We start from the raw sequence: 21,755 nt of genomic DNA on the forward strand, positions 1-21,755 counted from the left end.
CCAGGCTTCATTCCCAGGATACTGCACAGGACTAAGCAGTGGGGGGCTCCCACTTCCAAATCAGGGAGTAGTAAGACCCCCCCCCAATGGTAAGCTGTCTCAATGACAACTTTAAAACTTCCAAGCATTTCTCAACTGACTGCTCCTTTAGGGGGAAAGATTGCTCTGCAAGCAAAAAACTGGGAACTCATTACCCAGGACAAATGGGTTTTAAACATAGTTTCCCAAGGATACAGATTTCACTTCCACATGTTACCAACCCCAAACGCGTGGCCAGATCTACCCCCAAATCAGTGGGCAGAGGCTCAAAAACAAGTACTATCTCTCTTAAGATTAAAGGCTATTCAAACTGTACTCGAAGAGGAAAAGGGACAAGGTTTCTACTCAAGACTTTTCCTGGTACCCAGAAAAGACAACTCATGGCATCCTATCCTGGACCTGTCTATCCTAAACACCTTTTTGGTGATTCCAGAATTCAAGATGCTAACTCTTCACTAGTTGCTTCCCATGATAGGCAAAGATGCCTGGTTGTCAACACTGGATTTAAAGGAAGCCTACCTGCACATCCCAATCAGGGAATCTTGCAAAAAATACCAACGCTTCAAAGCAGGCTGCATGCACTATCAGTTCTCTGCACTGCCCTTTGGCTTATCTACTATGCGCAGGGTATTCACAAAGTGCCTAGCTCCAGTCATTACATTTTGCAGGCAAAGAAATATTCAAATATACCCATACCTGGACGATTGTCTAATTCAGGCAGAAAGCCAGGACATACTTCTGAATCATCTGGCATTTATACAAAAGGTTTTAACTTGTCTGGGGTACACCATAAACGAAAAGAAATCACATCTGGTACCCTGTCAACAAATTATATTCCTGGGAGCAAGCTTGAACACAACTTCCCAGATGGCTTTCCTCACACCAGAGAAACAAAATCGTTTAACAGCTTACTTCAAACTAGTGGCCACAAAAACCCTGCTGTCTGCAAGGCAAATACTGCAAGCCTTGGGGTTCATGGCCTCGTGCATTCTACTAATTCCATATGCAAGACTACATATGAGGAAACTACAATGGTATCTAAAAAGTCTATGGTGTCAACATTCTCAGGATCTAGAAGAAATGATTCCTATCATACCTTGCCTATGGTTAGAATTTCTTTGGTGGGCAGAGGCCTGACTCCAAAACAAGGGACTACCATTCACTCTACCTCCTGCTGCCTAAACCCTAACAACAGACACATCAGACTATGCATGGGGGGGCTCACCTGGCAGGGAAGTGCATTCAGGGCATATGGAACCCAAGTCAAATGCACCTGCATATCAATCAAAAAGAAATGTTAGCTGTACAGAATGCTCTGACAGCCTTCAAGGATCACATTCTTTCAGGACAATTAATGGTAAAGACAGACAACACCACTATTATGTGGTACATAAACAAGCAGGGGGGTACCCATTCTTACCCCCTCTGCAGACTAGCCATGGCTCTGTGGAACACAGCCTTGAGCTACCAAGTGCATCTTCAAGCTCAAGTTCTGCCAGGAAAACTAAATACACTGGCAGATGAACTAAGCAGAAATCTCATGGACCCACACGAGTGGAAACTGGAACCAAAGATTTTCAACATGGTGATCAACAAATGGGGGACCCCAGATATAGACCTGTTTGCCTCCCCCCAGAACTACCAGTTGGACAAATTCTGCACAAGGACTCCCCACAATCAAGCTTGGAAAGTGGATGCTCTGTCCTTCAGCTGGAAAAAATCTGTCAGTTTATGCCTTTCCTCCTCCGCCTCTCCTCTCCAAAGTACTACTGAAGATCAAACAGGACAAACCAAGGACGATACTGATTGCACCAGACTGGCCACGCCAACACTGGTACCCCCTCTTGCACAGTGTGTCACAGCTGGCTCCATGGCACCTACCTCAGACCCCTACCCTGCTGTCACAGCAGGAGAGCCAGATTCTGCACCCCAGCTTCAAACCCTGAACCTGACAGCCTGGCTAATTACCTAATTTCTCCATTACCATCCCTCAGTAATCAAGTGTTGGATGTCATTTTGGAGGCAAGGAGGCCTAGTACTAGAAAATCTTATGCTGAAAAATGGAAAAGATTCTGTGCCTGTAACCAAACTCAAGGGATGGCCACAGCACTGCCCAGTTTACCTCAGATTCTTCAGTACTTAGCTGAGATGCTTCACAAGGGCCTTTCCTTTTCCTTCATCAAAATTTATGCCTCTGCCATTTCAGCTCATTACAACACAGACCCACCCACTGCTCAAGCAGTTCCTCAGAGGGGCCAAAAACTTAAGACCACCCAGGAGAGCCCCAACTCCAGCCTGGGACCTTAATTTTGTATTGGAAAAACTTACTCTTCCTCCTTTTGAGCCAGCTGCAACTGCAGAGTTAAAATTCCTTTCTTGGAAAACAGCTTTCCTTTTTAGCAATCACTTCAGCAAGAAGGGTATCTGAATTACAGGCCCTTATGGCAGTGGAGCCTTTCATCATCTTTCATGCGGACAGGGTGTCTGTCAGGACCAGTCCCTTTTTCATGCCCAAGGTGTTATCCAGTGTGGCTCTTAATCAGTCCATTCATTTGCCAATCTTCTTTTCTAATCTACAGAACAAAGGGGAACGGATACTGCACTCCTTAGATGTGCACAGACAACTTAGATTTTACTTGGACAGGACTAAACCTCAAAGGAAATCTGAACAACTGCTGGTAGCCTTTGCTGCAGGGACAGAGGGGAAGGCTATTTCAAAGCAAACCATTTCTAAATGGATAGGCCATTGCATTAATTTCTGCTATAAGCAACATGTAAAACGTATCCCACAGGGGATTAGACCTCATTCAACCAGGGCTGCATCTACCTCTACAGCCTTTCTCAGAGGTGTCCCTACCAGAGACATCCTAGAAGCTGCTACCTGGAGTTCTGTGCATACTTTCATCAAGCATTACCATTTGCCAATTTTCTCTAAATCCAGAGTTGGCTTTGCCACTGCAGTCTTGCAGGGCCTTATAGCTGATCCTAATGCTATCTAAATTCCTCCTCCCATCTTTAGCTTTGGGAATCTACCCAAATGTGATGACTGCAACAGTGAAACACGAAGAGCATAGTACAGTTGTGTACACTTACCACAAATATAGATGTTCGAGTGTCTTCACTGTTGCAGTCCTGGTTACCCTCCCTCCAGCCCCCTTACTTCTTTTGGCTAATATATCTATTCTCCTTTACTATACTTAAAAGCTTTTTGGTGTATTTGCTTTTTTTGTTGGAGGCATAACCTTGTATTTATATATTTAATTGCTTACCATTAAGGGGGGCACCTGACATCTGGGGCAAGAAAAACTGATGTAATGGTGCCGGCTGCATGCTTTATACCCCTGACTACCTGACATCATGGAAGATGAGACAGTAACCGACGATCAGGCTGACTGAGGGCTACTGCAAGTAGATAACCCAAATATGATGACTGCAACAGTGAATACACTCAAACATCTACATTTATGGTAAGTGTACACAACTGTACTTTTCCACTTGTTTGGTGCACGTGTATTATTTCTGCTGTAGCACTGTATGGAATGCACTCACTGCACAATCTCTGATGTACGTCCTCCACAGTACATCTTACTGCCTATAGAAGATGTTTCTTTACTGGTATTATTATTATTATACTATTTTTTCTCACTGGGTAATAACACAATCTAGTTATTCCTGCTTTCTGTATATACAATTGTATATACCATTTGCTTGCTGTACGTCACCGAGAATTTTTTTTGTGCACACTTTTCTTAATGACCCTTGCACTGTTATTTGTTATTTATCTCTATGCACATGCACTTTTACCGTTTTTGTTTTCAGTACTAATTTGTTGTGTGATCAAGTTATGGTTTTAAAAGATCCATTTTAGATTAAAACATTTACTTAGTTAAGATATATAAATGAATAAATAAATAAATAAACAAACAAACACAACTATGTTTTATAAGTTCTTTAAAGCCCACAATAGAACATTCATTCATTCATTTATTCATTTTTAACACAAGTGTATGTATTTGGTAATTTTGTTTCAGAGTAAACAAATCTTGCATCAGTAAATATGTACAGCTTCTAGTTTACCCACTGATTACATTTCGGTGTGGATGATACTATGATTTCTGCAATTACAGCCTATGCCCTTCTCAGCTCACCTAAAATGATATTATAGCACAAAAAGTTTCCATAGCATTCTTGAGTCCTCAAACTACATTAAACAGCATTTATGAATTGATGTAATCAAGTGGAACAATATTCCATCATTTACCCCAAAGCATAGCAATCAGGGAGGTGACGTTACATTTTCATTAGAATTACTAGTTTGGATTCACAAAGGCTTAGAGTGAGGGAAAAGCCTTAACATAGACATCACCCTTGTGATAAACCTTTCTGACTCACAGACTACCCTACCACTGAGGTTTCCCACTAGTAGTAGTGAGAACCTCACCACAGAGAGCAGTCTCACTGATAGACCTGCATGTTAATGCAATGAACTGGAAGGGCAGTTAATGCTAATTAGCCATGTGATCTCCATGAGAAATGCTAGTGGCTCTTGAAATATGCTGCTGAGTGATTCAAAGAATCACTTGGCTGCATACATTTTCACTGTTGGAATAAAAAGTGAATGCTGTCAAAAAATGGCAGTCATCAGTTCAATCCTATGGAAGCAGTTGTAGTGCATGTAAGTTCAGCAAAGACTGGGTGGGGGGTATTAGTGTGTGTGTGTCGGGGAGGCATGTATATGCATGTCTATAGGGGCATGAATGAGTCTGCGTGTATGTGTGTATGTGAGTATGTATGTGTGTCTGTCAGGGTGTTGTACTAAGGGGTGATATAGGGAATTGTGAGTCTTGATATTGTTTGTGCAGGGGGGGATGAATGAGTGAGAGCATCTGTGACTGTGCTTGACTGATGAGGGAGGGCTTGTTTGTGTGTCTGTTGATGGGTCGATATATGTGTCCATGTGTGCATGTGTATGTTTGCATACATGGAGGTCTGGATTGCATTTTCTTTACATTTCAGAGATTGACCTGGGAGTTTCTGTTAATTGTGAAACCTTTTCTGAATCCTAGAGACTATTTATACATTGTTTTATTCAGTAGTGGGTTTTATTTTAAACATGATTTAGAAATTGTGTGGGCAGTTAATTTTGTACATCCTTCTTCTCCTTCAACCACACACGTAGTACCTACAAGAGTACGATCTGGCAGATACACGTTTATGGTGGAATGCACCTTTTTCTTTTAAGTGTGCATAAAGTTCATCAGTATTTCTGTATCACTGTTGAAATGCCCAACATTGGTCATACAGACAAAATAATTGTGAAACCGTTAAAGTCACAGAATAGACTGCTTCATCTTACACTAACTTGACAGTTTGTATGACTTGATATTTTAACATATAACAAAGGGGGCATGAAGGAAGGTGAAGCACTTGACAAATCTCATTATCAGATATTATGGGCCAGTAATTGTTGGGAAGCAGACTAATGGAGGGCTTTAACAACTGATTTCATTATAGTTTTTTTCCAGGTAATTGTTATACATCCTTTCCCTTATTGAACTTGTCATTAAATGATCCTAAGTGCATTTTTTGTGTAGTCTTTGTTATCTGCGGATTCTCCAGGTTAATCCAGGAACCATGCTCTTCAAGTTTATATTTTCCTGTCTGTGTCAGGCATTAATTGTGCTGCTCAGAAAAGTTAGGCACAGCCCTTTTAACATGGTATTACTAGAAACACTGTTGCATTCTAAATTGACAGTAATTTGATAGTTTGATAGTTTGTAAGTAATAAATAGCTGAAACTGTGTTGCTTTATAGTTTGCATCATTTTAGCTTGGAAGCATTGTCTTGCTATTTCACTTTACTTTCATGGGTATTATCAGCTGTCTTGACTTGTGTGAAGGACTGCTATGCTACATATGCATTAGCAGACCACCATTGGATGGAATAACAAAACAGCAGTTTTCTTGTATAATAAGTATCTGCTAACTAACAACAGATTGAGATTGAAATTAATCAGCTAAGTACTTGGATTTCCTTCGTGGTACAGTGGACTACAGCAGAAAAACTAATAACTAAATATAGACAAAATTAACTTTTCTTACTTTGTTTATATGAATGCAAATATAATTTTTTGTAGAGTGCCTATGAATGCAAAAATAGGGCTGCAAACCTTTAATCTCAGCTATTGGTGTTTAGCTCCAGTGCAAACTAATTGAGGGTTTGTCTTTCTTTTCTTTTTTCTTGGGAAAATAGTATTTTCAATGTTTTAATCAGTGAAATTCTGTAGTATATAGTTAAAACCTGTGGTGGTACCTACAAACCTTTTTTGGGGGTAATCATTAAAAGTGAAGCATCTCATATTTGCAGTCAAATGCATAGCAGCATGGGTTGAGACAGTGAAAAAGCCATTATTGTATTGCATCTGCTCTTGGATACAAATTATAAAATAAACACATTATTAAAATTACCAGATTGCAAGCAACAGCTGATGGAAGCTTGCTGAAGGAATACATTTATGCGTGTACGTGTGTTTGTGTATGTATATGTGTGTGTGTGTGTGTGTATGTACGTATGCATGTGTGTGGGGGGGTTTTAAATGCTAGAGCTGTTAAGACACAGTTAAGCTTAAAGGCAACAATAAAACTGCCCTGTTGATTGATGTCAACACAGCTTTAGGCAGAACTTCAATGTGATTGTTTGTTATCTAGCAGGATGATCACTTTGAAATTCTTGGAAATTACCCCTTTTCAAGTCAATGTCATGAACAACTAACTTGGTGCTGAGTTTGCAATGTGGTGGACATCAATCCGTATGGCTGAGCAATGGATTCCAGCTGATACCGAGTAGCTGTACTTTTTGAGGAGGATACTCTTCAGCCTTACTTTCTTTGGTAAATCAATGTAATGGCTTGCATAGGGACATCAAAGGAAGCAAAATGATCTGCATTAATCTGCTGATAGAATGCAGAATATAAGTGACATGCACAAAGACAAGCTGTGGAGTCAGCCAGTAAGTTAAGTGCATTAAAGAGGCCAGGTACTTCACTATAATGCAGGGAGGCTACAGAGAGGATTTCTGGTCATCTAGAAACAACAGTTAAATGTAAGGTGTACATGAATTTTTAACTCTGTGCATGTGTTTAGACAACCTCCTTATGAAGAATGCATGATCTAATGACGAAACGTTTACTGATGCAACATGAATGACTAATCAGTCATGCCTGTGAGTGCAGTACGGTCTGTTAAATGCCTGCCTTGTTAGCAGGGTATCCTGCTGTTGCTTTAAATTAAAAGTTAAGTTGGTTCTGGTGGACAGTGTGGAACATCAGCTCATCCACTCATCTGTTGTATGAGATGTGTGTGTGTGAAGGTGAGTGGAGTTTTGGTGGTTAGAGCTAGAACAAGGGCTAGGTAATATGATATTATTTAGTTGTGTATGTGTGCATGTTTCTTAGTATGTGTGTAAGAGTTTGTGGGTTAGGGTTAGAGTTGGGACTAGACAAGGTGATTGTTTTGGTGATACAGGTGTATACATAGTATGTCTGTATCTTTACCTGTCTTGTCTAGTGTCATTGCTCAGTAAAGGGTTTTTGGAAAGGTAATGTATACAGCTGGAGTTGGGACAGTGGCAGGGTTAGGGCTAGGATTAGCACATATGAATAAGGTACAGGGGGAGAAGCCTGATATTATTGGATGGATGCCAGCTTCTCTTCACACCTTCTTCATCAGACTTTAACATTATGCCTGTGAACTACACATGCTGTAAAATAAACAAAACCTTTTATTAAAATTCAGTATTATTGGACTGAAAGTAAACATTTTAAGTATGTACTCCAAAGCTCTTTCTGAACTCTTGTCACCAAACCTTCTCAACAGAGCTGAGTGCTAAACTGATAAAACAGCATTTTCATCATAGCTCTTATTTCCTACTGCCCTCCACACACCCCTCTTTTCCTGACTCTGCCACTTGATTTTTAATGAAATTTACTAAATTTTCACTTCAGATAATTTTTTTTGCAAATTTTGCTCATTCAGTCTTTATAAAATTGCATCATTTTGCTCCTGTGGATGATAGTACATTGTACCCCAAATTCATCAAGAAAGTTTCACCTTACATTGTGAGGCCTCTTTCTTCTATGTTCAATATTTTTCTCAGGAATACTATCCACTAATGAAAGCAGGAAACATGATCTCTTTGCCTAACATCTGTAACCCATTTTTCAGATGATCACGTCAGACTAATTACCAGATTACAGCTACTAGCCAACCTCTGTGAAAACCTTGACTGTAACTAAATCTCATGTATACAAGACCATAGTTTCTTTAACAATGTGTATTGTACGTTCATAGGTGTGAACTGGGCTAATGACAAATGTAGCCTTTTTAAGCCTAGCCAAGCATCCTAAATGTATCCTGTCAGTTTATGTGCTTGTCTTTGTGAGTCTAGCCAGGCTTCACAAATGTATCCCACAAGTTTGTGTCTTAGAAGTTATTTTAAATGGAATATGTTAGATTGGGCAAGTTTTATAGGCTGCCTCTGACAATTAGAGACGTAGGTGCTAGACCCAGGGTATGCTTTCGATTTCCTATCTACTGGCCCAGGTTTCTCTTGCTTAGGATTAGGGAAGTGCTCTGATTCTCATGGATGGAAGTCTGTTTCAGAAAAGGAGAATTTTCTAGAACACATACCTGTCTCTCCAACATGTCCTAGTTGTGTCATAAGCAAAGTTTAAATCTATAGATCAAATAATTCTCATACTATTCAGTTTGCAGATATACACAAAGTCCATAAGAGTGGGATCCAAGGAGGTCTTGTATGCCAGACAGAGATCCATCCATACATCCATCCACCCACAATCCCTTTTCCCATTTTTTGTACATGGTGTTGGGGTGTCACTTCACCAGTGGCAATAATCCAGAGCCAAGGTTTACACTAGTGGCTAGCTCTGCTAAGATAATTCTTCCAGATGACACACTCACACCTATGGCCAATTGAGAGTGTCCAATCCACCTACTGCATGTCTTTAGAATGTGGGAGGAAACCAAAGTATCTGGAGGAAACCTATGCTAACACAGAGCAGACATACAGACTTCACACAGAAGGCACCCCAGCTGAGAATTGAACCAGGGAAGCTCTTGTTGTGAGGTAACAATGCTTGCTGTCTGGTCTGCCTGTCTGGTATGCCAGACACAAATCACCTCTTAACAATCTGAAAGAAACAGAGTACAGCAAAAGACCTGTGAGGCAATCCACATAGGACATACTGTTAATGTTCTGTATTCTGTTTGTGAGTAACTTCTGTGAACATTCCAGGTGTTGCTGTTCAGGTACATACTGAAGGGGGGTGTTATACTCAGTGATGGGCCTGATGTGGGTCAAATACAATAGAATGACGACTTCCTTGGACCTGGATGCCATGTTCTTGTTTATAAGTTGAGCGGCATAGAATGATTGCCTTACTACCTTAGACACCTGTTGGTCGAAAGCCAGGTTGTTATCTAAATACGTGACCAAATCCCTGACTACATGTTCTGCTCTTAGGGGTGTGTTATCATTGAGGTAATTCCCTAGGGGGGCTGAATTTCCAAAGGGTGTTATTATGCATTTCTTGGCACTGAGTTTTAAGCCACGGCTTTGTCTCCAGTCATTTGTCTGTTTTAGCCCTTCTTGTTGGATGTTATTGTCTTGTAGTGATTCTGTGACTGCACCTAGTTTGCAATTATCTGCAAACTTAGTCAGCCAGAGGCCGCTTGACATAGGCCTTGATTTCTAAGAAGTAGATGTCAAAAAAGAAATGGACTCAGCACAGAGCCTGAGGGGTGCCACTAATGACCAGCCTCTCTGTGGAGGCAATTGTCCCTATTTTAACTTCCTGGGTCCTGTCTGAGAGCTATCCAGTATGTAACATAGGGATTTAAGTCAATGCCCATACGTTTGTTTACAAGTCCAGAGTGGGGTATTGTATCATATGCCTTAGCCAGGTCAAGGCAGGCACTGTGCACCATTTTGCCCTCATTCAGTGCCTTGGTGACCTTCTCAAAGACGTCCACCAGACTGAGTAGGCATAATTTGCCCTTGATGAAACCAAACTGGGTTGGATCCAATATTTGAAGGTTTTCATGTCCTTATTAATAATTTAGTATAATAATTCTTTCCATAGCCTTGCATATGAGACTAATCACACTTTTGGGTCTGTACTGGCCCACCCTTGTGTAGAAGGATGACCATTGTAGCTCTCCATTCACATGACACAAAGCCTGTCTGGAAGCTATAGTCAAACACTGACTCTAGTTTTCTCAACAGGTCATGTTTCAGGCTATTTAGGAGGGATCCTAGGATATTATCTGGGCCCATCAATGCAGTGGTTTTTGGTCTTAGAGCTTCTATCTAGGACCTGCCCCCTAGTGATAGATGGGAGTTATATTTAATGGCATTATCTTTGGGTGGGACCAGAATTTGTCAGCAAGCAAATCTGCTAAATTTTCTGGCTCTGTGTGGGTGACTTCATGTGCAATCAGTTCTACACACTGCTGTGGCTGCTTTTGATGTTTCAGACAGATCTAAAAAGGCCTTGTGGTTGTCCTTTGCATAGAAGGATATCTTTATCTCACATTTCGCTTTCGTTGACTTTACTTGCCCTCTTAGTTGTTTGTTTGGATTGATGAGAGTGTTATGGCCTAAGACCAGGCCTTAATACTGTCTTGCTGCTTTTACAAGCAGTAGAGTAAATCTTCTTAAAGATAAACAAAGGCCTGCTAAATGAGGAAGTCTTCATTAAGCTTAATGGAGCTTTTTATGAGGAGAACCATTTACTGATTCTCATGCACCTGTCCCACACATGCGCCGGTGATGAGCTTCTTCAGTGGAGCAAAACTATTTAACAGATGGAAAGTTTCCATGTACAGGACAGTGATACCACTCTGGGCTCGACTGCTTAGTGATGTTCTTACTATTTTCTGATATCTTTCTGTAGACCTACATCTCCTAACACAGATCCTGTAATATATACTGACAATCTGTTTATGGTAAAAGGCAGTAAAGACTGCCCTGAATTTAGAAAACCCTTTCAAGAGAATTCTAAGAAATTATTCATCATGTTCCTTGAAAACCACGTATAAGCTAATCTTTCTAAAGCCAAGCAAGAGCTATTTGTTACTAGACAAAGACTAGCCTCTAGTGCCTTCTCAACATTAATGATCGCTGTTGAAATTATATCTCTTTGGGGTCCAGGATAAGCCCTAGATATATATATATATATAACTGCCCAAATGATAAGGATTTCCTGAGTGATTAATAATATTGAGATGGTATTTGTTACTAGACAAAGACTAGCCTTCAATGCCTTCTTAACATTATTGATTACTGGGGAAATTCCATCTCTTTTGGGCAGTCATGCACATCAAGGGCTTATCCTGGGTCCCCCTTTTTCCCTTCACAAGTATACACAAGAGCTATCTCAGCTTAAACTGGTTTATGAACTCACAAGGCCCTTGACCTAATCCACAGCAAAAATAAAAAAAAAAAATTATTCCCCAAACATACCTCTTAACTGGACAGATTTTTGCAGAATGTTCAGATTTTTGTCTTATATATTTGGTGCATTTTTCATAAAATCGTAGTTTTTCTGGCAAATTAGTGGCAAATCATTAAAGAATGAAGTTAAAAAATAATGACAGGCATTTGAGTTTCAAACTTCATACCTGTCAGAAAATCCATGCTAATTCAAAACCTAATTATTCTATCAACTAAGTTTGTAAGGGCAATAGTTAAAAATTGTCCCTATTTTGGGGCCTTTATCTCCCTTTTATGTATGGCTTTGACCAGATTTCTTGCTCCAGGAGGTTGAGAGGCATGAGAATGTTTGCACTAATTGTCTTATGCAGCCCTCAGAAAACCTACGTACAAAAAAAGTGGCATATAAAATCTTTCAGTCCATAAGTCTTATAGTAATTCATTCCATCACAGCATACTGCTAAGTATTAAACGCCACTAACACAATACCAGTTACAGAAAGGGCAGCACTAACACAATACCAGTTACAGAAAGGGCAGCACTAACACAATACCAGTTACAGAAAGGGCAGCACTAACACAATACCAGTTACAGAAAGGGCAGCACTAACACAATACCAGTTACAGAAAGGGCAGCACTAACACAATACCAGTTACAGAAAGGGCAGCACTAAGACAATACCAGTTACAGAAAGGGCAGCACTAACACAATACCAGTTACAGAAAGGGCAGCACTAACACAATACCAGTTACAGAAATGGCAGTTCATTTATCTGCCGTAACAACTTACTCATTCATATATCTAAACTGCAGCTCAGTCTCTGCTAATAACTGAACTTAAAGGCCCAAAAGACTTGATCTCAGTGTAAGTCACCGGTTACAATGAGAGCAGGCTGACAGCAAGCCTTTTGCAATTTTGCAATCTGGCCCCTGGTGTAAACCTCTTTGTAGATAGGTCTTACACAAAAGTAGGTCATGTACAGTGAGAGCAAATCTTTCAGAACCAGAGCAGACTTACACTGAGAGCATCTCTTTTGGAATCTGGCCCAAAATATTATGCTCTCGGGTCTCAAGCAATCAGACTGCCATACCTTACACAATCCTCCCTTCATTCTAACAATTGCAGAGCACACTTTTTCAAGTTTAGTAACCACAGTATAGAAGGCATTCTTATATCATGTTAGAAACCTTTCTACTATGTCTTTTTCAGGACAGCCTTAAACATACATTTCAGAAATGTGACCACATGTAAATGACTCGAGACACTGGTTACACCCTCTTTGGCTCTAGCTGAACATAGTCTAAACTTCTTACATCGCAGTTAAGGCTAACTGATATTACAGAATGCAAATCATCTTAGATCTTGTCCTTCTCTTACCCCATTACCCAAGAAACCCTTTCATTTTTTCACTGTTTCTGTCCTGTCTTATAACTCTCCCATCTTGATAAATTAATGCAAATGTAATCTTAGGATGTCTGTTAGGAGTATCAAATATTTCTTGCATCTAATATAATTTTTAACAAAAGGTTATATCTCATGCTACTGTCTGCTCTGTATTTGAATTTGTATGATGTATGCTACTGAGCCTTTACATATTGCACATTTTTAGCCTTTGATTCCAAGCCTAAAAATATGTCATATATAATTGTTTGCATAGTATTTGATAATAATAATAATAACAATAATAATAATAATAATAATAATAATCACTTGTTTGTGTACTGTGATGTCTTGACCCATGGCTGGGTTGTGGCAGAAAAGAGTCTATTGGCTAGTTCAGTTGCCATTTATCAAAATAAATAGCAGTGTCAGTGGTACAAAAGGTAGCACACTTGCCTTTGTTACTGGAAGACTAGAAGTTGCAGGTTCTATTCCCACTCCTGGTGATTGGATTGAGTTGTTAAACTGATGCCCTATCTGCCTCATTTGGTGGTAGTTCAGGTCTATGTAAAATATCTCTCTGCACTGAAAACTATAGTGGAAGTTTCTAGATGCCCTGGCCAAATTTCTCCTACTAGTATAAATACCACCTTGAGTCTCCCCTGGAAAGAAACCACTAGAGGACTAACCCTGTCAACAAACAATATATAAAAAGAAATAACTAACTGTATTGGGTAAGTTTATCAAATTTCCACAGCAAACTATGAATCCATTGTTGTTATTCCCATGTAAACATGAGACGGTGAAATTCATTCAGCATTTGCACAAACTACTAGTAGCTGTTTCTGGTTTCACTTCTTTCTGAGTTATACAAATAATTCTTGGGATTCAAGAATTTGATGAGACAACACGAATGAAGGAACCCTGATGATCTAAGCTAAAATGTTCATTTGGAAAAGTAACCATATATTGTAATTTTAGAAATTTGTGATTCAGAAAATAAAATGCAACATTCAAGAAGCCAGCTGACATTAATTTCTGTCTTATTTTACAGGACTACTTGGTGAAATTTGGTTATTTGCATAAACCTCTTGAGAACATTACAGATGAGTTCCAGGAACATGAGATAGAGGATGCCATCAGGTAAGCTGCACTTTGCTGTATTGAGGGATGCATAATTGTGAAAAACTAGGATCCTACCCCAAGCCCCAAGGTGGATCCTTGCATGATTTAGCTTTTACTGGTTCTCTTTGGTAAACAGCTTTCATTGGTGCAAGGGCCTGGATACTTCGTGTGCTGGCCCAACAAAGTTAAAGTTCTAAGTCTGAAAAGTATCATTCCACATGAATGCAGAACCAGAATTCCTAGGGAACTGTAATAAAAGATCAACTGATCCAACAGTGAATACATTAAAGTAAACTAAATTTAGTGCCCCTTGTTCCCAGGTAATGTTTCAGCCTGTAAGATGCAGCAGAGCTCCACAGTTGTTTTGGTTAGATGTCAGTCTTAGTCATTACACGGTATTAATCCTTAAGATGAGGGTCATTCTGAGGACTGTGATGAGCTGTTGGACTGCCAGATATTAGGTTCAAGCCTTAGGTACACCATGTCATATAGATCTAATATTGTACAAGCAAAGAATGCAACTCAAAGGAGTCCCCATGTTACTGGGATTTGGGGCAGACATTAGTAAGTCAGTGTCACTTTTTAACTGGGTTACAGTCATAGTTTAAAAGTAAAAAAAGGAGGTGAGCCTGAGGTGGTTTTCAGTGTTTTGGTCTTTCGATATTATGGTCTCGGGATTATGATTTTCAAGACTGTGACGGTTAACATATATATATATATATATATATATATATATATATATATATATATATATATATATGTATGTATATATATCTTCTTCTTCTTTTGGCTTTTCCCTGTTAGGGGTCGCCACAGCGGATCATCTGTCCGCTCATGATTGGCAGTGGAGTTTTACAGTGTCGAGTTGCCAGCCCGGCGCGCAACCTTCCACAGAAGGCACACACATGCCCACACACACCTAGGGCCAATTTAGAGTGTCCAATCCACCTACTGCATGTCTTTGGGATGTGGGAGGAAACTGGAGCACCCGGAGGAAACCCACATGACCACAGGGAGGACGTGCAGACTCCGCACAAAAGGCACGCCAACCGAGAATCGAACCAGATAACCTCTTGCTGTGAGGTGGCAACGCTAACCGCTGCACCACTGTGGCCGCCCTATATGTGTATATATATATATATATATATATATATATATATATATATATATATATATATATATATATATATATATATATATATATATATATATATATATATATATATATATATATATATACATGTATATATATGGGTCTACTGAAAAAGATGGAAAATCCACTTGTTCGAAAACGAACAATGGGTTCTCGGTTATGCAAAAGTGCACTTTCGAAAAGAACGGTTCAATGAACCGTTAAGGAACACAGGTGCTGAAGCACACTACAGTGGGGAAAGGGAATTTATGTGTTTCCCCATGGTAGTGTGATCTCAGAGTTGGTATATTTAAGTAGGGGTGTGTGGGGGGCACAACCCCCCACATTGGGGGTGCAGGGGGCTTGCCCCCCTGCAAAAACAATGTTAATGTGTTCTTTATCAGTTTGTTGAACCAATGTTCGCTGAAGTACACTTTCGCGTAACCGCGGGTCTACTGTTTATATTCGAAGAAGTGAGTTTTCAAATATATACAGTAGACCCATATATATATATATATATATATATATATATATATATATATATATATATATATTTGTTTGTGACTTTTGGCTTTTCCTGGTTAGGGGTCGCCACAGTGGAACTCCGGTCCGCTAATGATTGGCAGTTGATTTTTATGTACTGGCTCACCAGGTCTGACGCACAACCTTCAACAAAGGTACGCCCATTCACGCATGTCTCCACGCAGAAGATGCTCTAGCTGAGAATTGAACCGGACAGCGTCTTACTGTGAGGTGACAACGCTACCGCAGCACCACCACCGCGGGTCATATATATATATATATATATATATATATATATATATATATATATATATATATATATAGTATTCATTTGTTTACTATGTAATCTCACTAGGTACAAGAGTTTCTTTTTTCCTTGGTAACATATACAGGAGTACTGTCTGGTTAAGTAACTTGCTCTGATGTACACAGATTGCTATTTGTGACAGGAGTCAGTGCTATGACTACAGAATGAAGCTTGATAGTAGTGCCAAGCCTTATCACTCTGAACTTAACTACTAGACAAATGTACTAAATTCATGTCTAGAACTGAAAGAAAGAAAGAAAGAAAGAAAGAAAGAAAGAAAGAAAGAAAGAAAGAAAAGGAGGAAGAAAAAGACGTTTAGGTCAAGTCATGATTACAGAATTTTGTTGGCTCTGTGGTGCAGAGAGACAGAACCCTGATTATTCCCCAGATGACACAAGCTTGGATAGCAGCCTGGGTGCCGAAAGAACTAATGATGGAGGGATAGGAATGAGCAGCCAAGACTGGCTTACCTATCCAAGGGGAGAGACTCATTTATTCACAGGAGCACTACCTGAGGGAAGGCCCAGTATTGCACTCAAGTACACTCAAATTTAAAGGCACAAGCCTAGTCAAACAATGCAAGTAATTTCTCTGAGCATTGGTGGTATGCAGATGTATGTGTCTGCAGCATCTCAACATAGCTAGACTCTGCACCATGCCTGACATCCAACATAAGGATTTCTGATAAAAGCATTAAAAATTTCCTAAATTCCTAGCCAGCCCAATGGCACAGTGGTAGGACATTCAAAATACTCATGCTGAACACAGGGCTGGTTGGGGGGGGGGGGTAGGATGAAGTGGCAAATGGACATCTCTCTTGTCCTTGGTGGAAAGGCTGAGGCAAATTCCTGATGCCAGCATGGAAAACATAAGCCTTGCAGGACACCCCAGGATTAATAAAGGACAGTGACAATGTCCAGAGTTCCCTGCACTAGTCTCCTCTTCTGCTAGAGTAATTGAATGTCCACCACAAGTATAACAGCTCCCATAGTTCACACCCTGCTCATAGGTTCATAGAGTTATACTAGCCTAATGACCACCAAGGTTTTTACAAGCCTAGCCATTAATGCCAACCCAGTTTTGTCCTAGAATTCCTTGGATACCTACATGGTGGGGTATGTTATTAAAGAGATAGCTAAGGGTTATGTGGGGGGGTAAGTTAGTTGGGGATTAATTTGCTTATTGCTGACTTCTGTCCATTAGAAACATGGGGGACCATACTGCGGGTGAATTTGTGAGTTCCCATCCAGTGATCAAGGTTTCATTCTAATAGGGTCATGGATGAACTCTGATTCGTGTAGATGGCGAGCCTATTCCCTAGTAAGAGGATCCTTTGAGGCACGTATCGGTCCCTCCAGCATGTTTTATTTATGTCGCAGGCAAAGTTCAGGTCTTTTTATCCAATGTTTCTGGTAATGGTTGTTTTGCAGATGTGCAAGAGTTCCATCAGAGCTGGATCTGAAAATACCCTGGTGTCTCTTGGTGTGGAACCTTTGAGGGTGTTCCAACTGTTGCAAGTGCCTGGTTACGTACATAACAAAGGGGTCAGTGTACTCAATGATGGGTTTGATAAGGGCTGAGCAGAGTGGTGCTATAACTTCCTAGGACTTGGATGCTGTACCATGCTTATGAGGTGGGTGACATAGAACTATTTTCTTACTATGTGTTGGTCAATTGCCAGATTACTGTCTACATATGTTCCCAGATCCCTAACTGTCGGGACAACTCTTAGGGGATTTTGATGAAGTAATTAGCTTGGGTGGATGATTTCCTAGAGGGCAGTATAATGCATTTCTTTGCATTGAGTTTTAATCTGCGGTTTTTGCACCAGTCATTTGTTTGTGTTAGACCCTCTTGTAGGATTTTGGTGTCATGGGGGAAGTCTGTGATAGCTCCCAATTTACAGTCATTTGCAAACTTGGTGAGCCAGAGGCCTTTGACATTAGCCTTGACTTCTGAGAACTAGATGCCAAACAGGAGCAGGCCCAAGACAGAGCCCTAGGGTAATCCACTGGTGACTGTTCTCTTTGTGGAGGTGGTCTCACCAATGCTGACTTTTTGAGTCCTATCTGTGAGCCAGTTGGGAATCCATCGAGTTATGTAGGAATTTATGCCCTAGTTCTGAGAGTTTGTCAACAATACCTGAGTACTGAATGCCTTGGCCAGGTCAGTGTAGGTGATATGCACAATTTTCTCCTCATCCATAGCCATGGTGGCCCTCTTGATGACGTCTACCACGTTAAGTAGACAAGACCTTGCCTTAACAAAGTCAAACTGGGATGTGTCCTGTGTCTTTAGGTTACCAACGTCCTTGTTGATCATTTACATAATAATTTATTCCATAACTTTGCATATTACACTTGTCAGACTGATTGGTCTGTAGTTGATGGTCCACCCTTATGAAGAGGGATGACCATTGTGGCCCTCCAGTCACCTGTCATGTAACCTGTTTCGAGGCTGTAGAATGCCTCAAGTAGTCCTGCTCGGTCATGTTTTAAGCTATTTAGGAGACATCCAGGGATGTTGTCGGGGCCAATTGAAGAAGTGTTTTTGGCCTACGTGAGCTCCTCTGGGACCTGCTTTTTGTTGATAGTTGAGGGGGATATGTTAGAAGGGATTTCACAGGATAGCTTGGGGGAGTGGGAGGTGATGTTACAGATAAATTTATTAGCCAGTAGATTTGCTGTGTCACCCTGGTCAGTGAAGGTTGTGCCATTTGCCACCAGTTCTGCAGACTGCTGAGTATTACCTTTAAGATTCCTCACATACCTGAAGAAGGCCTTGTGATTGTTCTTAGCCCAAGAGGCTGTCCTGACTTTGTAATTGGCCTTGATAGACTTTATTAGACCTCTTTTTCTTGTTTAGTTGAATTGGGGAGTTCTTGATTGTATGAAAGTTGCTGTTTCTGATTTGTGCTATGACTGTTTTTTTTTTTTTGCTATATAGTTTGTTAAGGTAAGGATTCCACCAGTGTGATTTGTTTTTTGTGTTAGATCTGTACTTATTTCTGGTAGGTACGGTAGCCTCAGTGCAGCCATTTACATGTTTGCACAGGGTTTATCTAAAAAATTCTGGATAGGTAGCTATCTTCTCAGGTTTGGGGGCCATGAATTTTGACAAACTGTCACTTAATGGTATCTAGTTTGTTATATAATAGTTCCTAACTGTTATGAGTTTAGTTGGGTTTTCCAGGTTGAGTTTTATTTCAAGGGAGACAGCTGTATGGTCTGACTTCACTAATAACGTGACATTGGGGGGGGGGGGTACAGCGCTCTCCCATGTTAGAGTGTACTAGGTACAATACATTTGATCCTCTGGATTTAGAGTGTATTATCTGGTCCGGGTGTTTGTGTTGATAAAGTCCAGGAAATGTACCTGTGAGTTACAGGCAGTGTACATTTCCCATTTTATAGATGGGTAGTTAAAGTCTCCCATATATTGGGTATCTGGTTGGATGGTGAGTGCCTCTAGTAGTTCCAGGTAAGGACTGTGAGCTTCATGGGTCATAGAAGGCAACTTGTAGCTGGTCAGGATATGGTAAGGAACCTTGTTTATTGAGACTTGGACATGGATGAACTCCAGGGCATCATTCTGTTTAACCAACCTAGTGTTGTATTTGCTACTAACATAGATTGAGACACCTCCAGAGTACTTTCTGCAATTTTAGACCATGTCTCTGCATCATCACAGATGTCTACACTCTTCAGAGTGAGGAGAACTTGTAGGATGTGGAGTTTCTTGCTTAGGCTCCTAGCATTGAGCAGTAGCACCTTAAGGTTGCTTTGAATTTTTTTTTTATATGTTAGTAGTTTTGTCATTTTGACGTTGTCTACAAAAAGCTCTAAGGGGGTGGATATAGTTTTAGCCAATATCCAAAAGCCTAGAGGGGACAGGTGCAAACCTTCCTTGGCAAAGCAAAATGGCCCATTAACCACTCCCTTCCACAGTGACAGATTTTGGATTCCCCTGGAATGACACCAGAAATTAAGCTAATTACCATAATCAATCATTTTCTGTTTGTACTGTGGCATCATCCTTGGTGAAGGTAGAATGCTGCTTAATGCAAGCCACGTACCTGACTGTGACACATATTCAGAGAGATCCGTAATATCTCTTTTCATATAGTCCACTGAGGTATGCCTCAAGTAATTTACAACCACATGGACTATAACAGAATCATATTGTTACCTGTGATGCAGTGACTTGAGTGCATGCATTATACATAGATTCTAGCTCCAGATGGGCAACTAAGCATTATGTTCTCCTTGTACAGCCTGGTGAGAGGGGCATCTGTGTGTGATGCAATAGAATCTCCTATGACAAGAGTACTAGGTAAATGCTTTCTTGCCTTATGCAGAGGTGTAGCTGGCTCATACCCCCTAGCAGGCGCACACCCCACCCAGACACATGCCCCCTTTCTGCCACAGTTTTTCACTGGAAGACCAAAAAAAAGGGTAGCTGAGATAGACTGCTCATGGCAGTCTGAAACACATACCCCCTACCAGGCGGAAGCCCCCTCCCTGCCACAGCTCTTCAATGGAACATCAGAAGCACAATAAAGTCAGCTCCACTCTGATATATTAGCTGACCAAGCCAGCCAGTCACACACCCCTCCTTGTACCTGCTCTTTAGTAGAAGAGCCAAAAGAATACAAGCACTGTTGTGTTTTGAACTGTAACAAGCCGACTGCTACATTCATAGCAATCGGCTTGCTACAACTTACCCCAGAAGTTGGCAAGTTGCTTTTGCTCCCACCTTTGCTATGCTACTGGCCTTATGGGCTTTGCTCTTGGGGGATCATTGGGTTTAGGCTTATGTGTGATGTTAGGTGTTGCTTTTGGTGTGTGCTTTAGTGATTGCTGAGGGTAGGTGTTGCAGTTTGATGGCTTAGGTGATCTTTGAGATTTGGAGAGGTTTGGTTTTACAGGGGTCACCTGAGTGATGTCTAGGGTGAGGGCTAGATGTTAAATAGGGCTATGATCTTAGTGATATTTGATGCTGTAATTAGCTGTCTAAGTTTAGCTCCATGCCAAGCCTTTCTGTGTTACTGGTTAAAGTCCTAAGTACTAGCTTTATACGTTTGCTTCTATACAGGGTACTGCTAACCACCACTGAGCTGTGAACAGCTCCGTGAAAATGAGCCTAACTTATAGCAGACAGAAAAAGGCTGAAAACTTACTCCTGTGCCCTCTGACAAATAAACAATTGCATTTTGAACTCTCTGGAATCCTTCCCAACTTGGACAGACCAGGTTCTGCCACAAGATAAATGGTTTTGGAACTTCTTAATGTAAAATCACAGCAAAAGTAGCTCTCAAGTACAGATTAACACCCCGAGAAGCCCCTAAACAGCCATCTGGCTGATTAAACAATCTCACTTTAAGCCTCCTTGTGTGTTTCTGAACTCAAGACTAACCAGGCTACTTTACTACTATCAGTAGGATAGCAGTCCCAGTCTTCTAAATGTAAGAACACACTTTGGTTATCCAAAAAGGTACCAACTAGCTTCAACAAGTAATTGTCACTTTAAACCCTCTTGTGTGATTCCCAACTTGAACAGACCAGGCTAACTTTCTTCTACCATAAGAATTGCAGTACCAGCCTTCTTGATATAAAAACATAGTTTAGTTAGCCAAAAGTGAAAAGGTATTGGAAACAAATTAAATGACTAGCTACAACAAGTAAACAAATCCCTCATTATCCAGGCTTAATAAAGAAGACCACTGAAGTTAACTTCCAC

The 21,755-nt window shown here is 40.5% G+C and overlaps 1 protein-coding gene across 1 annotated transcript in view; it reads left to right on the forward strand.

The window, feature by feature from the left end:
• MMP19 (matrix metallopeptidase 19) overlaps window positions 1–21,755 on the forward strand; it is a 122,522-nt gene that overhangs the window by 14,073 nt on the left and 86,694 nt on the right. The window contains exon 3 of the mRNA XM_044083772.1: window positions 13,985–14,073. Within this exon, the coding sequence (XP_043939707.1) occupies window positions 13,985–14,073 (89 nt within the window). The remainder of the gene's footprint in view (window positions 1–13,984; window positions 14,074–21,755) is intronic.

This window comes from Protopterus annectens, chromosome 9.part0, assembly GCF_019279795.1.
Source record: "Protopterus annectens isolate FY-2018-M chromosome 9.part0, PAN1.0, whole genome shotgun sequence".
NCBI lineage: Eukaryota > Metazoa > Chordata > Ceratodontiformes > Protopteridae > Protopterus > Protopterus annectens.